At 41.5% G+C, this 24,741-nt stretch overlaps 3 protein-coding genes across 3 annotated transcripts; 1 reads left to right on the top strand and 2 right to left on the bottom strand.

Annotated features, from left to right (window-relative positions):
• Positions 1–363: 363 nt before the first annotated feature.
• On the bottom strand, positions 364–8,107 carry psmb5 (proteasome 20S subunit beta 5). The gene is made up of 3 exons (XM_053329902.1): positions 7,853–8,107; positions 5,952–6,258; positions 364–1,069 (listed from the first exon to the last, which is right to left on the bottom strand). Exons 1-3 carry the CDS (start codon positions 8,075–8,077, stop codon positions 786–788), a joined length of 816 nt encoding a protein of 271 aa, XP_053185877.1. The 5' UTR covers positions 8,078–8,107; the 3' UTR covers positions 364–785.
• Positions 8,108–9,205: 1,098 nt separating this feature from the next.
• On the bottom strand, positions 9,206–10,201 carry psmb11a (proteasome 20S subunit beta 11a). Its single transcript, XM_053330645.1, has one exon. It carries the CDS (start codon positions 10,199–10,201, stop codon positions 9,206–9,208), a length of 996 nt encoding a protein of 331 aa, XP_053186620.1.
• A 1,336-nt stretch (positions 10,202–11,537) lies between these two features.
• prmt5 (protein arginine methyltransferase 5) lies at positions 11,538–19,428 on the top strand. The gene is made up of 16 exons (XM_053329754.1): positions 11,538–11,638; positions 11,948–12,066; positions 14,856–14,941; positions 15,133–15,267; positions 15,390–15,502; positions 15,617–15,666; positions 15,772–15,935; positions 16,022–16,183; positions 16,271–16,348; positions 16,887–16,945; positions 17,140–17,262; positions 17,575–17,750; positions 17,965–18,168; positions 18,274–18,384; positions 18,478–18,542; positions 18,638–19,428. The coding sequence occupies exons 1-16, from the start codon at positions 11,538–11,540 to the stop codon at positions 18,788–18,790; spliced, it is 1,899 nt and encodes a 632-aa protein (XP_053185729.1). The 3' UTR covers positions 18,791–19,428.
• The last annotated feature ends 5,313 nt before the right edge of the window (positions 19,429–24,741 follow it).

Below are 24,741 nucleotides of genomic sequence, written 5' to 3'. Positions count from 1 at the left end.
GAGCGGACGAAGGGAACATTATCAATGAGGAGAAGAAAACAGTGTTACAACTCAGAAGGCACAATTACTGGAGGTTGGTAGTATGCAATTAAATTGTGCTATTTAGACAGCGTGACTCCCTGTTAATAAACATGGAACATATAGTGGAGACAAAACAGGCTTTGGATGTACCTCGGTATCCCAACAGCTGGGGGAACAGATGACTGAAATGTAAACACAAACAGGGGGAAAAATGACTACATCAAAGGACGATGAGGAGATGAGACACATTTACATAAAGAGAGTAAATTGTGAGAACGAACATGCTGCTGTCCTGTGACCTAAAGGTAAACTCAGTGCTTGTTCAAAATAACAAAACAACTCTTGAAAAAAAGATCATAGATTTATTGAGAAAGATGTAGTTTCCCAGAGTACAATCCAAATGAAATGTATGTAGGGCAAGCACCACACTACTCCCACACTGTAATAAAATGTGTTTGAGTCATCGGGCTCGGGCCCCCCCCTCTCTGCAGCCCCTCAATTCAGACACTGTGCAGGTTGAGTGGAGCTCGTTGGCATTGTTAAAAATGTACAACATACAGCTATATGCTAGTAACAAGTCAAATATGGGTCAGAGAAGTGATACAAGTGGAGATCAATCAGTTAATGAGTCCGTTTTGTTTTTAATATTATTAGTGTGTCAACCCTACTGATATTTCACAACATCTTAAACATTGGATACTGGAATAAACTATTCTCCAAACAACCCCCCTTTCTTCACCCTACTGTGCTATTGATTTTAATGACTATGCCTTCTCCTTGTACTGTTGGTGCAGCATGAGCACATCTTCCTGGGAGACCCTGGTCCAGCCCTCGCTGTGGACATGGTACAGGTTGACCTGCCCTCCACTGTAGGCGTCGCGGTATGTGGCCTGGTAGATGGCGCGGCGGCCTAGCTCACAGGCTTCCTCGACCGTCAAGTCTTGCCGCAGTCCGCTGTCCATCACACCGTAAGCGTACATGGAGCCTGAGCCCACGGCGAACAGGTCGCCGCACACCCGGTTCCCCTCTGAGTCGACATAGTACAGCCCTGTGGAGGAAGGACAAGGAGAGGAAACGGTAAAAAGTGAGCATCCTCCATTCTCATGAGATTGGTGCACAACTAACACTTCTGCTCTCTCACACAAAACAAACACACGCAAACTTGTAAGCACACACACACACACATACACACATACACACGCCGTGTCCTCCAGAGAGACAATGTGAACAGCTGCAACCTCTCAAAGTGAAGTAATGCTGGCAGATATGAACAGCTGCATCCTCTTCAAGTAAAATGAAGCCGGCCATGGAACCTGCTGACGAGGCACGGGCCACGCTGCTGTCTGCCCAGGGGCCCCTACTCCGGGCCTTATTGATCCTCCACAAACAGGCCAAAAATTAACTATCGACCCGCAACCCTGAGCTGCGCAGGTAACGGCACCTCACACCTCAAGGGATGGGGGGGGGGGGGTGAAAACAGCAAGCTGACATCCTGTGGACATCAGAGGACTACAGCGCATTTATATCCTTCCAAACATGTACGCACGGATATCCTCTTCACCTCCAAGGCGCACACTTGAATGACACATGGCACGCCGACACTAATACAAAAAAAATGTTTTAAAGTGTAATCCCACCACACAATGCTCTGACGGACCTGTGAGGGACAGTTTGTTTCGTGGCCACGCTTTCGAGGACACGTTCGAGACATTTTGTTCAGCGCCATGACACACTCACCGGGGCCTGATCCCAGAGTGACGTGAGTAGGGGGGGTGACGAGCACCAGCCTGCGAGTTTCGCCCACAGCCGGCTTTTGCAGATGGTGAAAAAGACAGCCTGTGAAAAGGCATGTTTTTCACAGTGCCTCACAAAAGCGGGAAAAAAAAAATTCTGTGAAAATGATACTCACACGGAGCGACGCAGGAACACACGCATAGAAAATTGCCTAATATCCTCTGCTGTTGCTCATCTCGCACATTAAAAAGACACTTCAAAATGCCCTCAGATTGCACATTCTCGCTCGCGGTTGCTCAGCTAAACTAGTGACAGTCTATTAGGGAGTAGAGAGCCACTTGCTTTTTCTGAAAAATAAATAAATAAATAAGGAAAAAAAAAAAAAGCAGCTTACCATTGCTTTCAATTGGCAAATTGCAGCTTCCTCAGCCTGTCGTTAGCTTGCCATGATAATCATCCAGTGCCAGCCTGTGCACGGGGGTAATTTGCCATTCTGAGACCTGCCTGTTCCTCTCTTGAAAACTGTAAGGGACTCGTTAAAAACATAATAGGCAGGCAGAGAGAGTTGTAAAAGGCAGCCTCTCGTGTTGAGTAGCACGGTTGACGGAGGTGGATGAGGACTCTTTAGGAGGTCCAAGTATAGAAGCAGAGTGGCGCCGGGGAAAAAAAAGAAAGAAAAAAAAACACACTTCCCACATCTATTCATTTCCTAAAACACACCTGGGGTCTTTGTAGAGGCCAATGCTATATTGACTTCATGGCCTCGGCACGCCAAAACAGTGACGCAGGCAAGTACGAAGGCACTGATGAGTGCTCAGGAAACTAAAAAAAAAAAGAAGGGAGAAGAGAGGAGGATGGTGGGGGGGGGGGTGGTTTGAAATTCATGAGGCCCCACATTAAAGCTGAACGCTGCCTGCATGGTAGAGCATTGAAGCAGTTGTGGCCAAGAGAGGCTCCTTCCACTCCATCACTCAGCTGACAGGTGCTTAAGGAGCCCCCCCCCCCTTCTTCTTTTTTTAACAGCAGCCTGTGCAGCTGGGCTGGACTGACAGCTTTTAAGCGTGAGGTGAGGAGCACAGTGCGATGGATGGGTGGCTAGCATCAAACTGGTCGGTGTCTGTCCGTCATCTGTCGTTCCCGCTAGAATTCACCACTGGATCAGGACGTTAAAAAAAAAAAAAAAGGGAGAGCAGCAGTTGAACAGAGAGTGGGGGGGGGGGGGGGGGGGGGGGATTATTACATCACTCTCTTGGGAAAACAGGCTGCCACATGGGTCTTCTCAGATAAGGTTATATATCAGACACTATTCTACTTTTCTGTCATGAGGCTACATCCAGTTAAATCACATGTCATGTTATTATAGACTCATGACCTTGTAGAGAGCACTAGGGGACGAAAAGTGGAGTATTAATCGCTTCTCTTTCTTGAAAGCGAACCCTACTACCCAACAACCAAACATTAACTACAGCCTGATTACTGGTGTCACAACATTTAGGTTTAGTACAGCGAGCCGTGTTTGTCAAACTCCTCAACATAGCGTTTCTTCGATTTATTTTCCACGCAGCTTAAGACACTCCATCAGGGAAATAAGTGCTCTTGACGTGATTGTAGCCGGCTAATGAGCTTCCCGACTAATCGCGATTGATTTCATTTACATGACATTTACCTCTCCGTTCAATCACTGGCGTTATAGGGGCCAAAGCTAGCACCAAACACCTATTCAACTTATACAGGAATCATTACCCCCCCCCCCCCCTCCACCCAATTGATTGCCAAGGATTTAGCGCGTGTCATTTACGTTTGTTGGCATAGCGGCGAGTCGTCATTGTTTACACGGACCTCTCTTGCTTTTCCAGACAAAGCTGGCATCGATCTCAGCGGGTGTATGGGCATTATGCATGCGACCCAATTGTCCAGGGCTTGGACCCGACGTCCGTCATCCTGCCGTGCTCTCGCTGGCCTGCAGTCCCAGCTTCATCGATTTCCCATTACTGTGTCACTGTGGCGGCCTCTTTAAGCACACCTTGTGTGATGTACGGCCTCACACTGTGTGGCATCCAAAAGCCACAGCTTTCATTTCAAAAAGAGAAGCGGAGCATAATAGAGGCTGCAGTGCCATCTGGTGGGGAGTATGCCAGCAACTACAAATGTGCTGCTACTTCAATGCAACAGCACATGTGACTAATAGACCAACAAAAGATTATTACATTATATATCTGTTTTATAGCAAGAAAGAATACCTGCTAATCTAACATTGCAACAGAAGACCTTCATGTCAGATTTATGTTAAACTCATGTTCAATCTCAGTTTGGGAAATAATGAATGCTGTCAAAAGAGGCGCTTTGGACTAAAGCGTATGGCAGATGAGTCATCATTAAAACATGATGAAACAAAACTGACATGTGATATGCTGGAATTTGAGATTAACGTGCTAAAATAAGACACTCCCCTCACAAATACAGGGTGGATTAAAAACAGCAGAAAGACTCATTTTAAAAAAAAATCCATCACCAATAGTTTGGAGAATATTTAACCTTTACTAGCAGTAATAAATTAAGTATGTTACAAAACAAAAAAGCAGGAAAAAAATTAAAGGTTCATTTCCAGCTCTGTATTTTTATTCTGGGACTCCATTAGAGTAGCTTTGCATTATTCACAGTACAAAAAAAACTTATTTATATAATACTGGCTCTTTATGCAGCCCCTTAGTTCAGCCTCTGTCTCTGACAAGCCGTTTTAGCTCCTGTCTCTTTAAGGCCTTATCAGAGTTGTGTTATGTTACTGCTGATGAAAAACCAACATATTTCCTGCTTCATATTAAAAGCTATTAAATACTAAATAATGTTTTTTTATGAAGAATTTAAAGGAAGTTAAACACATTCCTCACTGAATTAGCAGAGCTTTGTTATCAGCACTAAAACAGGGGTGACACAGCCAGATATGGAAATAATTGGAGCTGTTCGTTCAGTGGATCAACAGAGCAGATGCAGTGACAAAGAGCTTCAGACGACCAGCACACCTCCAACAGGTAAACAAACTATTTTACTTTGCTGTGGAATGAAAAAACACTTGAGTCATGGCTCGGCATAACTATTGCCAAAACAATGGAGAAAAAAGCCATAATGTTAGTGGAGTGGAGCAGTGAACTTGAAGACTGTGCATGGAGCAGATGATATATAATGAAATCAGTCATGAGTCGGCATCAGCTCGGTAGAAAAAAAGTAGAAAAAATTGTTGGAAACTGGACGTTCAGAGCAGACTGAAGCTGATGCTTTTTATACGCAGGGATTACTCCTATATACGTTTCCCTCTTTATAAAGACACTTTGATCACATTTAATATGAACATCTGACACTGTGGCATTATGTGCATGTCTGAAAATAAGGAAACGCATAATAGGTCCCCTTTAACAAAAATCTTTCTGAGACTGTACATTCATTTTGGAAAAGTGTTACAACCTGAACTTTACTGGGCGTATAGTTAAATAAACTATTGTTAAAAAATTATATTAAAATTGTAAATAAGATAGCTCACTTCAGTTTTAAACTATCATGAGCAACTTAGGTACTAACTGTAATTTTTACTCGTATAAATTTCATTTTGGATCAGTACATAAATACATAAAACAAAGGGATGCACCACCAAGATCTTTGGAAGTATTAATCTCAATAAGCAGGTCAGGTGTGAGCCAACACAGTTTTATGTCATGCCCCGTTCAGCTAATATCCATAAAGTTCAGGCTGATACTTCGCCCCTTCCTTATTTACTGCACAATAAATGTGTTTTTTATGTGAAGACAATGTTGACAGTGTTTTTAAAGTTTTACACAAGAGTGTGCTTAGACATTTTGTGCACTTTGTGTTGGGAGGTCATTATGAAACTTTGCATGGGAGGAATACATTACATGTTTGGCAGAGCTTGATAAAAGGAGGTCGGCTGATGTCATGACTTTATTAACAAACTTTCAGCAACTGGAGTTAAAAAGAAAGTTGCTGGAGGAGCTACTCTGTTAAGCAGGTCATTTTTGGTCAGGGTGAGGGGCAGAGTCACATGGAGAGTGAGGTGATTTGGTGAAGATGTATAAAGCAAGCCCTTAAAAACATATTGGTATCAGATTGACATGCAGGAGGAGGAAATAGCTCGATTTGTGCATTTCTACTATTATATATTCTATGTCATTTAGAGCTGTGTTTACCTGGGCCTCTCTTGTCCCATCCGCACACCATGGTTCCCATGCTGAGCCCCATGCCCTTGTACTGGTACACCATGTTAGCGAGCAGTTTGGAGGCCGCTGCCACAGAGATGCGCTCCTTGTTGCGAAGCTCGTAGATGCGGCACTGGCGGGCCAGCAGGCGCTCCCAGAAGCTACAGTCTGCAGCTCCTCCAGCCATGGTGCCCAGCAGGTAGGGGTTGATCTCAATCACCTTCTTCACCGTCTGTGAGGCGATGTAGGAGCCCGCTGTGGCCCGGGAGTCCACGGCAACAATAACACCATGCTGGAACTGAAGAGAGAGCAGCAGGAGGGGAACACATTACAGCAGGAGGGTGACACAGTCCAACAGAGCAGTCACTGATGGATCGAGTCATCAAAATGTTGCAATACTCGACAAAAAACATTAAATGACAAATGTACGAATTACATTTCTATATTCTGCGCCTGAAAAAACACAAATGGTTCAGGGTAACTTATGTTGGTCCCTGCACCACTGCCCTCCATGTGGATGCCTCTGCAATACAAGTTTTTTTGCCCAGAGAATCATTGCTTTTTATAAAAACTTAGCCACTACTACTTTGTTTTTTTAAAGCAACATCAACAGAGACCACCAGCAACTGCAGGGACTTCAGTGTTTACTCTACTCAGCCAGTGTAGCTTTTTCCTCTCAGCTTGTTAAACTAGCCGTTTGTATACTGTAATGAACAGGCGCACCACCACAATACAACAGTGTGACACTTGTGTGTCTGTAATAGTCACTGGACATCAGTGAAGTTCTGTGACACAGAAACTATATCAGGCTCTGGCTACGCACACCTTCTTGTTAGTAGCTTGAATTATTGGTTTTGGTCTATCTGTGGCACTTGTTGGTAATAATTGAAAAGTAATAAGATCCACTCATCCTTTAAGTGGACTGTAAACCCAGCTGAACTTATTTTAATTAGCTTTTAAACATGGCCTCAATCTTACAGATGGAAGCGGCATGCCTTCAACTTTGAGAATCCAATTTCCTCTTTCTTTATCACTCACCGGTGCATTAGGAGTTACTACTTTATTCTTTACTCCGGTGAGACCCCAGAAGCACTTTAATAACAGTGTTTAATGACATAAATAAATGATGTGTTATGGCTGTGGCGAATCAGGCAGGTATGTCACAGATGCCAATTGCATTTAAAAAGAATACTATACAGTATGCAGAATAAAAATGCATATGAGAGAAAAAAAATTTAACTAAAAATATTTAACATGTTTCTTCTCTTGGCTCATGCCTACATTAAATGCTGCAAATACAGAAAGGATATATTGGTGAACACTTGAACTCACATTTTTAAAGTTAGGCCTCTTATTTATACATTTTATATATATTTTATTTATTTGAGTTTGAAAGAACATTGCTCGAGATATCAAATATCAAGTATCAAAGTGTACACATAACCAAAGCTGACATTTATCTCACCAAATCAGACAACAGCCGTGTATTTATACTGCACAGAGGCTTTTTACTGATTAGGCTGACGGCTTCCCATTCAAGCATAACTCATGTGCAAAGAAAGCTTTAAAGAGTTAATGTTACAGCCATTAATAAGTGACACACAAGAAAAGAACAAACATTCCTGTCAATAATAAGCGTATTATCGCTTTTGAAGGCAGTACTGTCAACCACAAACCATCACAAATGGCTCAAGTTATGAGAGCATCTGCGATGAGAAGGCGATTTGTAGCCATGCTAAGTTAGCATGCTAACGATGGAAATGTAACGTAATTTCACTTCTTAAGCATGTTAACGGTGTGAATGATTTATCAAACGTCCACTTCAAAATCAAAGTAATTCGTTTAAAGATGCCTTAGGTCAGTCAGCTACAACTGGCCACTCGTTAACTTACTTTGAATGCTAATGTGGTGGTTCCGTGCAGGAACTCTATTTTCCTCTCGACGCCGTCATCTCCAACGGCACACAGCGGGTTTCTCACGGTGAAATTGAGACTATCGCTCGGCGTAGCCTCAAACCCCAGACCGCTCAGTCCGGGTCCACAACCAAAACCAGAAGGTAGACTATTATCAAATGAAAAATCCGCACAATCACTGTTCAACACACTAGCAAGAGCCATCTTTGAAGCTGTCTGATGATGAGCAACCAACTTCCGCCGTTTATGGCTGGTGATGAGGGCAAATAATCCCCACAGCGCCCCCTGTGTGGGCTGTAACATCTGTGCACTGACGTCGGTAGGTAGATAAATATTAGGTCAGGGGTGTCAAACTCATTTTAGTTCAGGGGCCGCATACAACCCAATTTGATCTCAGGTGGGCCAAACCAGTAAAACCATTGCATAATAACCTCCAAATAATATATAACAGTACTGTAATAAACCATCTATTTACAAAACAGATTAACAAAAATTAGTGCAGTTTCAACAACTTTATGTTTCAGTCTTTTACAGATTATTTTGCACAGAAGCTGCTGTTTAATGTTTAATATATGAATGGTTTAAATATGACCACAATTGTATTCTGGTCAGGGTGGAAAAACCTCTGATGCATGATTTTACATGAAGTAGGCTCCTCACAGTTTAACTTGCTCCTGAGGCATGATACTTTGCAAAGTTATCTAGTGGGCCGGATTGGATCCCTTGGCTGGTCAGTTCTGGCCCACAGGCCGTAGGTTTGTCAACCCCTGTGTAGGTGACATATTCATAATGTTAAATTATATTAAACATCATAGATTAATTATAGCTGAACACGTGGATACACTCTCAAGGCTATATGTTTTGTCTTTTATTTCATTTAATAATGAAATAGATTTATAACACAGATAAGAAATATATGGCTAAAATTCAAAACACCACTTCTGTCAGACTGCCAACCATTTGTTTTTGTGAAGAACAAATCTGTTATGGTCACACAGGCTAAAGTTGTGGAATTCACACATTAAACTTTAACTGATTTTAGGTTTATTAAACTTAATTTCAGCACCCTTCCTTGTTCAAATAGCAGGGCACAACCATAGTTTTAAATTATCCTCTTGTGTGGTGGCAGTACAACATGTTTTGGTTAAATCTACAGTAGATTTGTGGAAAATGTATGTAAGTTTTGATGTAAAATATGAAAATTAAAACCTTAATCAGGGCCAGATTTCGTCCATGGGCTGCTATTTGCCTATCAATATGCTATAATATCTCATAATATAACATTTAGCCCCTGTTAACCCACCCCCTCCACACACACATCAATTGTTTGCCTTATCTTGGATCATTTAATTCTCTTGCTCTTTTTCTCTTCTCCACTATCTTTGCCCTCTTCTCCATCTCTCTGTAATATTCCTCTTTCAAGTCCTCCCTGGGTCTCTGGCTCCATCCCTGAGCCGTGATGTGGAAGAGGTCCACGTTGTTTCCTGAGTATGCATCCCTGTGAGTGGCCCTGAACACTGCTTCTCTTGCCAAAGAGATGGCCTCCTCTTTGCTCAGGCTCCACCTCATCCCTCTGTCCAGTACTCCATAAGCATAAGGAGAGCCTGAGCCGACAGAAAAGACATTTCCCTGCAGACGGGCCCCGTCGCTGCACACATATATCAGCTTTGGGCCACAGTTAGCGGATGCAGAATGTGTAACGGTGGTAACATCTTGGTTAACAGCTAGGGAGCTGTCATTTGCACAGTCAGAGGTAACTGCTTCTGTGTCCCAGCCACACAGTGTAAGGGCCACACACACTTCAGTGCCTTTAAAAGGGTGCAGCATAAATGAGAGAAGCTTGGCAGTGCCTCTTATTGACAGGCGGCGTCTGTGCCTCAACTGGTAGAGTCTGATTTCTCTTGCCAATATTCGCTCCCACAGCATGCAGTCTGCACCGCTACCAGAGGATGTGACCACTAAATGGGAGTGAATTGGGGTTATTTTATGGACAGCTGGACAAGCAACAAGCCCTCCAGCACTGGCACGTGTGTCTGCAGCTGCAATGACTCCACCTTGGAAGATGAAGCCCAGGGTCGTTGTTCCATGACACAGAGGGAAAGGCCTGCGAACTGTCATTGAATGGTTGAAATGGGCAGAGTTTGGCACGGTTGGGGTAAATATGTGCAGAGGGGCGCCACTGTTTCTTTCTGATTTCTTCAGTCTCCTCCACCCAAGGTTGTAATCAGTCAAATTGAAAGATGTGGCCATGTCTTCCAAAGGCAAAGCAGGAAACCACTTGTCATGCACAGGAGAGTCCTTGAAGCTACAAATATCTTCCAGAGCCATTACGATGTAAGTGAAGCAGATATAGATTCTTTGATCACAAAATTAAAATGTCTTTCCTGGAGGAAGGATGATAAAAAATATACTCCTCAAACACAGATTAAACCCAAGTCCATCCTGAGGAAAAACAGTCAAATAAAGTCATAAGATCACAAATCCCAGTCTGTTTTTTCTTGGGAATGTAGCCATCTCCTCTCACTCTCTCATCTACTGTTCCAAAAAACAGTTTTGACCCTTTTATAGTCCTCTGAAATATGACAGCTTGCACAAAAATACTCCCCAATCACCCACCCACACACACCCACACACCAACACACACACACACACACACACACACACACACACACACACACACACCTTTATCCAAAAGCCTTTGAGTTGACATAAGCGATATTTTATCTAACCTGCAATGAAAGTGATATGTAGAGAAGCCACTTTCTGCAAACCTTGTATGTTCTAATGTGTGACTGCATGATGTTACCAGCTGTGTGCAAGTTCAGACTTCTTCCTTTTTTTATTGCTTTCAGTTTATTAAAGTGAGGCTACAACCATTAACAGCAGAAGTTATTTTCTAACAAACCTGCTCTCTATGGCTACATAGGGAACAGTGACCTGCACCAGCAGCAAAACATTAACACAGAGAAGTTACTCAGCTGAGAAGAAACCAATAAGAATATTTCAAATTAGTTAAGATAAGATAAGATATTCCTTTATTAGTCCCACAATGTGCACATTTATTGCAGAGAGCGTCAATAAGAAAGAATAAAGAACAATAAATAATAAATACGTACAAAAACAATAAAAATGATAGGAAATATTATTGAAAATGTAGGAAAATATAGTAATAGTAATAGTAACATTAAGTACCAGAGTAATACTAAGTGATAATATAGCCGAGTTTGATATTGTTAGTGTACAGATTTAAAGTGAAAAAATATATATACATTTTGCACAGTTGAACTGAAGTAGTAGTATACTTTACTACTAGGCTACTAGTATATACTTTTATAAGAAGTTTTATTTTATTTTATTCTATTTTTTAAAATAAAAAAACTTTAATATTTACAGAACAAACTTTTATTCATCTCTTTTGAAAAAGTAAGTTGACATCAACTGCTAAAATAAACTAAAGCCAAATTGATAGATTGATACGCACGTTGTATGTATCGCGATAATGTACGAGATGAGCAACTGACGCACTTGCGTAGCCATTCCGGTTCTATGTCACCTCACTAACCAATGACCATGGACGCCCTCGCAGATCCAAAATGGCGCCAGTCTCCTCGAAAACCGGAGAAACGAGACGGTCCCAGCACAGTCTACCCATTCAGTCCAAATCATGGCGTCCGCCAGCAGCGCGGGGAGCAGGGTGTCCTGCGGGAGGGATTTGAATTGTGTGCCGGAGGTAGCTGACACGCTAGCTGTGGTTGCCAAGCTTGGGTAAGCAGACTGCTGCACGGTGTGGGCTGTTTTTGTACAGGAGAAGTGAATGTACGGGAAGATAATGTAATGTCAGTGCGTGATGCTAAGCTAGCCGGTGAATCAACAGCACGTGTCCAATCACAGTGCTGCTTGAGACCGGTGTGCAGTGTTTATTATCTCCTATGAAGGCTGCTCTGCCCAACCTACGTTAGCTGGCTAATGGATACTTAAGTAAACATGTTTAATTGTATTGCTGTGCTTGGTATTAAAAGTCATATAAATGCTTAAATGTTGTGATTTCTCTTTTTTTCTTTCTCTGCTGTCCAGGTTTGACTTCCTGTGCATGCCCCTGTTCCACTCGAGGTTCAACAGGGAGTTTGAGTTGGAGCCTGCTAAATCCAGGCTCGGTGCTCAGACCCGGTCAGATCTGCTCCTGTGTGGAAGAGGTTAGATATCTGCAGTCTCTAACACAGACACTAGACGTCATCTAACGAGGGCACACCTGTATGCAAGGAACCCCCCCCCCCCCCCCCCCCCCCCCTCTGTGATCCCCATGTAACTGTTCCAAAGTGTAAATCTACATGTAGACGAATGAATTATTTATTGGGTGTTTTGCCCCTGAATTTCAGTTCGTCTTGTTGAACATTTGGCACATTGACAACAACCACTTTGACTAATTAAACTTTAATCTCCAAGTTAGGTTTCTCTGCATGTTCTCATAATGTACTGCTCGAATACTTTAAAGAGCTCCATCAGATATATTTTCAGATTTATGAAAACACTATGCTTGGAATAGTTATATGAGACCCATGTGTTTTTTCCCCCACATCTCCTGCTACAATGATGTTTCCTACTTTACTGTAATGTTAGTTTTCAGTGTAGGTGCTTCAAGTTTCCACATCACACTTGTGTAAGTTGCATACTGGACCAGGATTAGCTTCAAATCTAGCTGTGATGTCCCAGATAAGATAAGATATTCCTTTATTAGTCCCACAATGGAGAAATGTACAGTATTACAGCAGCAAGTGGACAGTAAAAATAGAAGAGCATCAATAAGAAAGAATACAGATCAATAAATAAGTATGAAAAACAGTGATAATAATAATAGCGTATATAATTAAAAAATAATAATAATTGATAATTGTGGCATTATTTTCAGCACAACAGTAATATTGGTATTGAGTGATAATGTACCAGAGATTATATTGTTATTACACATTAAAGTGTGTGGGGGGGGGGGGGGGGGTGGCGGCATATTTTTCATATATATCGCACAGTTTAATTGAAATTGGTATTATACATGAAGTACTAATATTGCACAACATTGGACATTAAAAGTGCAATGTGTCAAGTCATGCTCATAGGAACACTACTTAAACTCAATCATCATTGCACAGTGTTTATTACTTTAATACTGTGTTGTGAATGATCTCTGGAAACCATATGTATCCAAAACTTACTCTTAATCAGGCATGAAAATTACAATGTTTATTACAATGTCTTTAAAGTCCACCTCCATTCAGAAATGTGTTTATGTGTATAAATATGTTGTTACCTCACATGTGTAGAATCATGTATTTGCACTTTTTGACACTAGAAAGTTGTTTCCACATTAAACTCCCGGAGGGGAAAGTTTCTCACCTCAAGTCTCAAATAATAAGACGTGTACATCTGATTTGTGACATCACAACACGTTTGGTAGACGATTGTGGTCCAACATGCAAACATAATCAATCAATCAATCTCAATCAATCTTTATTTGTATAGTGCCAAATCACAACAGTCATCACAAGGCACTTTCCACAGAGCAGGTTCTAAACCGTACTCTTCAGGTTTAATTTTAAAGAGACCCAACATTCCCACACGAGCAAGTACTTGGTGACAGTGGCAAGAAAAAACTCCCTTTTAGAGGAAGGAACCTCAGGCAGAACCAGACTCAAAGTGGGCGACCGTCTGCCTCCACCGGTTGGGGTAGAGAGAGAGAGAGAGAGAGAAGGATAGGAGAGAGAAGGCACATTGAAAATCAACAATGACCATAACCAGTGTGATGTGTAAACTTGAAGCCTGCAGTGCAAATACAGCCAGCAGCCAGAAAATTCTCTATCCGTTGTTTATATCGGCTGCGATTGACACTGAAATGGCAATAACTGGTCCACCTTAAAGGTCAACCCGCCTTAAGTGAGTCTGGTCAGGTGAGGCTAACCCATTATCACTAGCCCCCTTCACTTTTCCAGCAGTTGAGGAAACAACAGACAAGACTTTTCTTGGTCTTGAGAAGCTGCAGCATTCATTAACTTAAATACTGTAGTCTGTACTGTACATTTACTGCCAGATTGACAACTTAATGCTAACCTTTTCCTATGCTCCACTTGTAATCACTATCACTATTCTGTCACTTGCTTAACCACACACTCGCTACACGCACACACACATTACACACTGCTGTAGTTCTTAAAGGAGCTACTCTACTCCAACTCTTATACCTTTCAGGAGAGGAGGGATGACTTAAAACAGTAGCACAGTTTGTGAGTGAAAATCATTACCATTGAGTGCTTGAGATATTAATGAGTGTGTGAAATTTTAGCAGCAGTGTTGTAATTTTCTCAAACCAAAAAGGGAACACGTAATACATGTGTTTAAAGGTGCAATGTACAATATTGATCCCCATTATATGTTGCTATATAGCACCAGCATCTCAGACAGCCCTTGAACTGAAAGCTCATGGGACTCAGATCAAACTGTGAGAGTTTTACTTTTTATCTTTAATTTATTCTCTCACTATTTTGGCTTGGTTTGATTTATGTACATTCAAAATTCTGATTTATAAAATAAAACATGTTGGACTTTGTAAAGTGTGGACTTATTTCCAGCGTTTTCCCAGGCTTTCCACTGTTCATCAACCTTTATCCAGACAGAGACAGGCATTCAGTGTCTCATTTTAAGTTTGAAAATAGGAGCTGAAATGCTAGAAAATATAATCATATAAGCAAGCGATTGATACTAAAATACATTTTCAGGAAGCAGACAACATCAAACGTATCGGACACCCCAAAAAATCATTATCACCATAGAAAACTGTTGTGTGACGGTAAAAAGCAATTCTTGTTAATTATTGCTATTACTGTGTAACTTGTGTGTATATTTTTGTGGCTGTAAAGCTGCATTTTCTACTTGTATTAACTGTCAGTCTTCACAACACTAACAAAATATTGTCAATCCTTTGTCCTTTTTCCAGATTGGAATACTCTTATTGTCGGAAAGCTCTCTCCATGGATCAACGCAGATTCCGAAATCGAGACAGAACGCAGAAACTCAGAGGCTGTAAGTCCCTCACTTTGGACAATTTCTCTGAAGTCCACTTTCTTTGAACCCATCATGGATGTCGATGCTGGAAAAGGGTTCTTTGATGTCAAGATTTAGTAGCATGAGTGAACTTCACCAGTCCAGTCTCTCCTCTCTACCTTGTGTCAACCCTTCATGCTCTAATCATTATTTTCCCTATTTCTCTCCAGGCTCTTTCACAGGAGCTGAATTTCTCAGCCTACCTGGGCCTGCCTGTCTTCATGGTCCCTCTGAAAGGAGCTTGTAATGCCAACCTCGCCCGTGTGCTGCTAAACCATATCCACACTGGACACCACACCTCAAATGTAAGACACGAAGCCTTAAAAGAGACATCAACAGCTCATGTAGATAGCTTCTTTTTTTTTTTTTAAGGATCAGACAGCTCGAGTCATCACTTAATCGCCGTTGTCCACTTTTGTGTGATTAGTTCTGGATTCGCGTCCCGCTGATGTCTTCAGACGACATGCGGGAAGATCTGATTGAGAACGAGCCGACCACTTGCATCGATGACTCAAGCGTTGATGAGAAGACCTGGAGCTGGTTAGTTTCACGCCGCTTCCTGAGACTGAATGCTGTCTGCATACTAAAAACCCCCTTTATTGATTTCCTTTATAAGTCGTGACTCATTTTGTTTACTTGCCTCCACCCTTTTAGGTGGCACTCGTTTAGAACCCTTTGTGATTACAACAAGAGGATCTGTCTCGGTGAGAGAGAGCACACTATGAAGCAGCCACCTGAGGCCAAGTCAGTGCATTAAGAAATAATTATTGTGTCTTGTACTGAAAATGAACTCTTTTGTATCCCTGCAGCTATTGAAATTGGAGCAGACATGCCCTCAGAAGCTGTGATTGATAAATGGCTCGGAGAACCAATCAAGGCAGCTATACTTCCAACCAGCATCTTCCTAACTAATAAGAAGGGCTTCCCTGTCTTGTCAAAAGCCCATCAGCGAATAATCTTCCGTCTTTTCAAGGTATACTGTGATATATGGTTCGACATGGATTCATTACTTGCCAAACACAGGCATGGAATTTTAATGAAAGCCGTCTTCTTTCTCAGCTGGAGGCCCAGTTCATCTTTACAGGCACCAGTCGCCACACTGAGAAGGACTTCCGATCCTACCTGCAGTACCTGGAATACCTCAATCAGAACCGGCCTGCACCCAATGCCTACGAGCTCTTTGCCAAAGGCTACGAAGACTACCTGCAGTCTCCTCTCCAGGTAAGCAAGTGCTTATTTGTGTTCACATACATGAAATGCTTTTTTGATGCTTTAAAGCTCAAAGAACTTTTTTCCCCCATCTTTTAGCCCCTCATGGACAACCTGGAGTCTCAGACGTATGAAGTATTTGAGAAGGATCCTATTAAATATTCACAGTACCAACAGGTAAGACACAGCTGTAACTGACACTATTGTTAAACATTTCCATGTACAGAAACACAATAGAGCATACACTTGACTAGCCACAAGATAATGTGTATATGTAGGATTCATTTAGGTTTGAGGTTTTTTGTGCACTAATTAATCAGAAGCAAGTGTCATCTAGCTGTAGCTTGTAGAAGCATTTTTCACAATGCCTTATCAAGATTAGTTGTTTCTGTGAACTTACAATAACCTGTACAGCTGTGTTGTTGTCATCCACATGTTGCCTTTTTTCTGTCTGTTTCTCATAACCATGCCTGAATCATTCTGAACAATTCAGATGTGGGGAGAGAGACAGGGACCTTAAACATTCTCCCCTCTCTTCTCAGTGGAAATTTTAATGTTGATACCACTTCAATTTACAATAGCTTCTACCCGTACTATACTCTAGTGGCATTTTTAATGTAGGCCAGCTTGGTTGGGACAATTGCCTGGCTGCAAAATATTCAAGATTTTGACACTCAGCATATTGATTAAAAACTGCTTTGTCTTGTGTCTACAGGCTGTATATAAATGTCTACTTGACAGAGTCCCAGAGGAGGAGAAAGACACCAATGTTCAGTAAGTAGCAGTACACAACTCCTTACATAAACAATAACAAAACGGCTTTCATTCAGAAATTGCAGTGGAAAATCACTTTCAGAATTGACTAACCCTCCTCTGTGGATCAGCCACTCACTTGGCAACATTAAATATTATAACTCCACTGGTGAGTGAGCACTGTTCCCTAAAATGATGTTATGTCCTTGACATAGGGTGCTGATGGTGTTGGGTGCAGGCAGGGGTCCCCTAGTCAATGCATCCCTGCGTGCTGCCAGACAGGCAGACAGGAAGCTGAAGGTGTACGCTGTGGAGAAAAATCCCAATGCTGTCGTCACGTGAGTTGAACACTAAACATTATGTCAGTGATCATGTCTGAGCCCAGCTTTGAAAAAATACTGACAAATATACTCACAGGTACTTTTATCATGTGAATATACTTTACCAGGATGAGTTCCACTGGAGCATAATATTAGAAAAGTTTGACTGAAAGGTTTTAAGATATTTTCAGAGTTCCACAGCTGCACGCACACCTGCAACTCTTGTTGCACACAATCATTTACCAGATTGTAGACTGGAGCCTAGAAATCTGTCTACATGTCTTATTGATTCCCTACACTGCACCACATTCACACTGGCATTTTCCTCAGGCTAGAGAATTGGCGCTTTGAGGAGTGGGGTGATCAGGTGACAGTGGTTTCATGTGACATGCGGGAATGGGCGGCACCTGAGAAGGCCGACATCATTGTCAGCGAGCTGCTCGGATCGTTTGGTGACAATGAACTCTCCCCTGAGTGCTTAGACGGAGCACAGCACTTTCTCAAAGGTACTTTATTGTTGCGTTTAAGTAATTTTTGACCCTCCCTTTTTTTTTTCTTTTTTTTTTGTAAGAATTGAAAGCATACTGTACCAGCTCTCCATTGCCTGCCACAACAAGCAATGTGAAAACAATGTTATCCTCCATTACCTGCCATGCATCCTTAAATCTCACTTTCTCTTTTCCCTTTTTTTTCCCCCTCTTCTCACCATGTCACTCTCAGATGATGGCGTAAGCATTCCCTGCTCCTACACGTCCTTCCTGGCTCCACTGTCCTCCTCCAAGCTTTACAACGAGGTACGGGGATGCCGGGAACGTGACAAGGACCCTGAGTGCCATTTTGAGACACCCTATGTAGTGCGCCTCCACAACTTCCACCAGTTGGCTGAGCCCAAAGCATGCTTCACCTTCAAACACCCCACAAAAGGTAGACAGAAACGCATAAAACTCATATTGTACGCTAATAAACAAGCTCATTAAACACTTTTACATGATTAGTTTTGAATGAGCTGATGATCCTTTCTTCTTTCAGATATGAACAACAACAGGTATCAGTGCCTCAGATTCTCAGTGGGTTGTAACTCGGTGCTCCACGGCTTTGCTGGCTACTTTGAGACCACGCTGTATAAAGATGTCACACTCAGTAAGTCAGCTTTTTATAAAGAGGACATCATGCTGTGCTAAGATTGGGTCTAAACATTCATGGTAATATTGTGTGTGTGTGTGTTTGTGTCAGGTATAAAACCAGATACACATTCACCTGGAATGTTCTCCTGGTTCCCCATCCTCTTCCCCCTCAAAGTAAGTCACACAGTCTCTTCTCGATTAATTCCCTTTTTAGTCTTAAATTTAGTTGTCTTCACAAGTACATATTTTTTCCTCCTCCATCACCATAGCAACCCATCACCATATCCCGGGATGATGACGTCACAGTCCGATTCTGGCGCTGCAACAACGGGAAGAAAGTGTGGTATGAATGGGCCGTGACCGAGCCCTCCTGCTCTGCCATTCACAACCCCGCAGGACGCTCTTACACCATCGGCCTGTGAAGACGACACATAAAACACACTCGTCTAACAGGCATACACTCTCACATGTTTCTGTAACACTAGGTGGCAGTAGAAGTGGGGGTGGACCTGGGCTCTTTTTTTTATATATAGATGTTTGGTCAAACCTGGAAGCGTGATGTTGAACCTCCTAAAGGCAGTGCAGTCTGGGTTTGAAAACTACCAATTGTAGGCACTTTCGAGTCGGCATCGAAACAGTTGATCGGGATAAAGCAGATTTTTCGGTCTGTGTTTTTTCAGAAATTGGTCTAGACGTCTGTTTCAGCAGGCATGGACACGAAGTGTATTGTTGCTGTGAGATTGGCTTATTCAGATTAGGTCAAACACGGTGCCACTTGTTCCTCATGTTTTTTGGGTTTTTTTGTCGTTGTTTTTTTCTCCACTGTTGTGAACTGGCATTGCAGACACACATTCAATCCAACAAGACCTATGCCTTATCAAATGCACATTCCATACCAGTACTGACAAAAACACCCTTCTCCTCAACTCAAAAAGGTCACAGGACATTTACACCATTCATATTACATACTGTGTTGTTTCGGAGCTGTCTTCATACCTTTGTTACTTTGTTTCTGTAAGTTTGAACCATGTCAATAAAGATGACACTGTAATGTTCTCGATACATTCTCTGCTTCTTTTTTTTTTTGGTTACATCACGCTGCGCAATTTTTGAATTGGTGTGTAAATTTATTGAAAAAGTTTGAATAATTTCTGAATGACTGCAGGAGAAATATTTTTAGAGTTTTGTTCAAATGAAATGACGCAAGGGTGTGATTTGTCCAGTAGGTGTCACCCTTGTGGGAATCTGTTCAAAAGCTATTACTGTTGGTTGTAGTCTTCACACCTACCCTAATGTGCACAGACTAGTAGAGGCATAGGTGGTTTATTTTGGTCTAAGTGGTAATTCAGACCTGTCAAATGTAACAACACAGTCACCAATTCCACACTTAACACACTAATGCTGTGTGCTTGTGTCAATGCATTTAACAAAACCAATTCAGTTCTTAAAAAGCTCTTCAATCGCATCTGTTAGTGATCCAGCTTAACATGATTTAATTCTATAATGAGCATATCTGGAGCATAACACCCATGATCTTCCATGTCTTATTTGAACACTAGGGCTCCTCTATATTAAAAACCTATCCTGCCAGGCAGCTGAATGTCATCACTTCAGTCAACATGTAGGTTGACGAACACACCCTGCCTTATCTTGTGGCATACACTTGTTTGCATATATTTTACAAAATGCAGTTCTTCAAGATAGACACGCATAACTGAGGCTTGTACACATTGCCTGTGCAATTCTATAAAATGTAGGTTATGTTAAAGGACAACATGACTAAGCCCACCATTTTTTTATTACATAGTGTAGCTGCATTGGTTCTTGATGTAAATATTACAAGGATATAGAAGTGCATGTGACTAGGTGACTCATACCAAAAACAACCCATTTAATATCTGTACCATTATTCATAAAACTACATGTCAAATATTCAAAATATTAAAAAAAAACAAGTTTGAACCTGCATCTTTATTTTAAATTATAAACTGAATCATGATATATCAAGTCATCATTTTATGTGGTTAGTCATCTTATGTAATCATTTGAGCAACTAAGTAATACCAATTATATTTATTATATACATGTAAGATAAGATATAGTCCCACAGTGGGGAAATGTACATTATTGCAGCAGCAAGTGGACAGTAAAAATAGAAGAATAAGTAAACAAGAAATAATAAGTAAGCAGACAAGCAATAAAACAAACAGACAATAGTAGTAAAAAACAGTAAAAAGAATAGTCATATTATGTACACAATATTAATGATGTCAAATCATAATATACCTGAGTTGATACTGTCATTGCACATATTTGAAGTGAAATATATGTAGGCTATATAAACACATATACATATACACACACATACCACACAGTTTAACTGAAATTATTTATATTTTTTTATATATTTCAACTAAACTATTTTAGGCAACAAAAAGTACACGTGTACCACAAGTAAGTCTCAATCCAAGTTTAAATAAATAAAAAAAGTTTTCTGTTTGTATGGTTTTTGAGTGTGTTTTTGTTTGTTTGTATTTTGTTGTTGTTTTTTTTTTACCTTTTTACCTTTTTTTTTTAACAGATTTGGACATTTATTTTAACACTTTCGTTACCATTGAAGCCAGTTTGTAACAATGAAACAATGAAAGTGTAGTATTTCTTTATAACCACTATTTTGTCAATGAGATGAACAGACCTTGGGTCTCACTCCAGTGGGCGGGTCCTGAGGCGTGTTGACAATTTGGGCTTCGCTGATTGGCTGAAAATAACCAGCTTTTCTATTTATCGAGGCAGTCAGCTGGAAGTCTTTTGTTATCCCCCTTACCACGACCTGCCGACAGTCATGCAACCCAACATGAAGCCCGACACATAACGGGGAGTTTCAGGGGGTTTTGGGGTTTTTTTGCGGGTCACATCAGCTGAAAAGGTGAGTCATTATGTTTATTAATTGTTTTATTGCAGTTTGACACAGAGAAATAAAGAGCACGAGGTTCCTACTGATGGCACGTCCGCGAGACACGTTAAACCGGCGAATTTTGACTTGGAACACTTGAACATTTAAGCTAATGTAGGCCTAAATGTTTCAGCTAAACACACTTAAAAGTATGTCTGTGGTCACTAATACACCCTGAATATACTGTGGCCAGGTCGACCATCATGTAGCACTCTGAATAATTAATGCTGTAATGTGGTTTCTAATTTTTGCTCTAATTTAGCCGGCTAAATCTACAGAAAGCACCAACATCATCAGCATGTTAACATTTGATTGGAAGAAATTACTCAGCAAATTGTTCTTTTTTAAAAAATAACAATGCTTAATGTATGGTTAGGTAGGTAGGGAGGGGCTGCTCCTTTCACCTGACCCCACAAAAGAGAGCCGGACACTGGACTAGCAGGGGCCCTCAGGATGACCGAGGGTCCGAGGAAGCGGAACAGCAGCGGCGGCTGTGAGGGAGGTGGGGGCGACTGGGGCACTCAATCTGAACACGCTGACTCCCAGCCGGACGTCGGGAAAGATGCAGGAGGAGGCTCAGATGTGGCTCTGAAAAAACAAATCGGACTTGTGAGCGCCTGTGGCATTATAGTGGGTAAGTGCATCCATATGGTGGTCTCTCCTCTCACAGCCCTGCACTACTAATGTGAAAAACTTCTCATCAGTAGGTTAATTTTCTGACTTTTTTTTTTTTTTTTTTTTTTTGCATAAAGACCTCCTCATGTATCACTGGCGTTTCACAGCATGCATTCATCTCATAAGGATGTGTTGGACTTGAATAATGGGATAAGGCTGAGAATTTTAAAAGGCCCCTTTTCAAGAGCAAACAGAAAATCCAGCAGGTGGCCATACAGTATCTATGGCATTGTTTAAATAACCTAAACAGCAATTGGAAATCATACATTTTCTTTTACCGGAATTCCATCACAGCCTGTCTAATTCTAAGTATCAAGATCCCGACTAATATATTTTGAGGACATTCATTCATTTGCATCCTCGCTCTCTCTCTGTCATGATTGCCAGGCGTCATTAGTGCACTCTCCGTATCATACATCTCCCTCATGTTCATTCAAAGTCACTTTGCAGTTTCCAGGGAACTGCAAACTGCGTTCAAACCCAGTCAGACTACCCTAACACAGGCAGAGAGGGGGGGAAAAAAGAAAAGTCAATAAAAAGCAATCCCGCTAATGGTTGTCTGCTATTGTTGAGGCTGCATTTTCCATCACCCTCAAAAGCATGGTGAGAGCATGGTTGCTTCACCATTAGAAAGAAATGGCTGTAGCCTCATTTTCTGTGTTGGCACAGTTTGTTCCGTGCAGTTAGTGGGAGTCACATACCCGATGGGACCCCAGAGTATTGTTGCAACTATGCTATGGCCCAAAAGAAAAGAGGATTTAACAGTTGCGGCAAGTTGCACCACAAGGTTTTAATGCATTAAAGGATTATCAATTCAATAAGATTTGAAAATTAACTTCATACAAAGTAAAATGAATTGAAATTGATCAGCTTAACTCTTGCCTGACTGCTTCTGCGGTTGCTTTTGGTTACAAGTTCATCATTCACAAATATCCCGTAAGTCCCAACATGTGATGCAGGTTTGCAGTAACAGCCGGGGTATTATGTCATGCAAAATGCAGAAAATCTAATTTGCAGTGCAACCTTAAGTCTCAACATGTTTGAGGTTACCATGCAGGTCTCACTTAGTCATAAATGAATTTCACCTTCTTATCTCTTTTCACACACTAAAGACTTTACAGTCATATAAACTCATTCTGGCATCTTCTCAGGATTTAAAAAGGCAAAACAAACCATTTCCTCTGCCAAACCACAGGCAAACTAAACATAAGTACAGAAATGATTATCTACACCATGCTGTTAACAGTAGTATCTCATGGTTTTGGTGCCACTGTAACAGGCCTGACACTATAATACGAGTCCATGACACACTAAATGTAGGATATGCATAGAAAATTTACATGGGGATCCCTCCACTGAGCAGCAGCCCTGGCACAAGGGAACCCAGCCCCAGAGTACCCACATACAGCTCAAGCCAAGTGTAAATTGCCTCCAGGAAACCCACAAAAGGACCCACTTGGGGAATATCGTGGCGGGGGGCTTACATGGGCATACCCACAAATGGCCCACATGGGAATCACATGTTTTTTTTTTTTCTCGTCTAATAGATTTTTGGGCATTAAATTTCTTTCTATTCACTATTTTAAATTTCTTTGTAACTCGTAATGAAATGATGCAATCCAAAAAGACTATTTCAGTGGAGGCCGTAGTTAGAGACTACCAGACTAATTCAGTGTTGAGAGAGATTATTATCAGAGAGGAAAACATGAGCACTACAGGAAATGGAAAATGTGACAGGAAGCTATAGCTTTCCCTTTATAGTCTACATTCTGCTATACTGGCCCCATTTTTTCCCACTGTGTATGAAAATAGTATCGGCAGTGTGTTGTCTTTATACAGATCGGTTATGTATTCATAGTTGTTTTGTGTGTGTGTATATATAAATGGTAACACTGACAGTCTGAAAGCAGCCAGCACTTAATGATCTGTTTCTTTATCCGTTCTGCATCTATCTGTATTTTTTTTCTCAGGCAACATCATTGGATCTGGGATTTTTGTGAGTCCTAAGGGAGTGCTGGAGAATGCCAGCTCAGTGGGTGTAGCCCTGATCGTTTGGGTCACCACCGGTATCATCACAGCCATTGGTGCTCTCTGCTATGCGGAGTTGGGTGTGACCATCCCCAAGTCAGGGGGAGACTACTCCTATGTCAAGGACATCTTTGGAGGACTGGCTGGGTGAGAAGAAACATTATCCCCCATGTGTAGCATTTAAAATCTGATGTTTTTCGGCATATGATGCATCTAAGCAGTCTCAGAAAGGTTGTAGCAAGCCTTTTTTGAGGGCTTCCAATAAACACCCGTCCCCACCCCCACCCCCCTCCTCATAGCTGTGCTCGCCATGTAATTAAAGCCCCTTGTAATGTAATTTACTTCCAGCATCCCAGAATGTCATTGACCCAGTTCCACTCATTTCTCTCCTCTTTAACAACAATGCTTCAGTGCATTACTGTAATGCACTTAGCTGATATGCTAATTTGATCTTAATTTCCCTTTTGTTTGCCACTACATTTTGCAGTAATGAGGGATGGTATTCTCATACACTGTTATACTTGTGTTTGAGTGTGTATGCAGTTGCTGGTATGTGACATGAGTGTGTTGCCATGTCTCATTAACCACCTGCTTATGTTGTGTCCCAGTTTCCTGCGTCTGTGGATTGCCGTGCTGGTTATCTATCCCACTAACCAGGCTGTGATCGCTCTCACCTTCGCAAACTACGTCCTGCAGCCCCTCTTTCCATCCTGCCTG

This window comes from Scomber japonicus, chromosome 12, assembly GCF_027409825.1.
Source record: "Scomber japonicus isolate fScoJap1 chromosome 12, fScoJap1.pri, whole genome shotgun sequence".
In the NCBI taxonomy this organism is placed as follows: domain Eukaryota; kingdom Metazoa; phylum Chordata; class Actinopteri; order Scombriformes; family Scombridae; genus Scomber; species Scomber japonicus.
The sequence above is the reverse complement of the archived record's forward strand: the minus strand, read 5'-3'. Positions and strand labels throughout refer to the sequence as shown.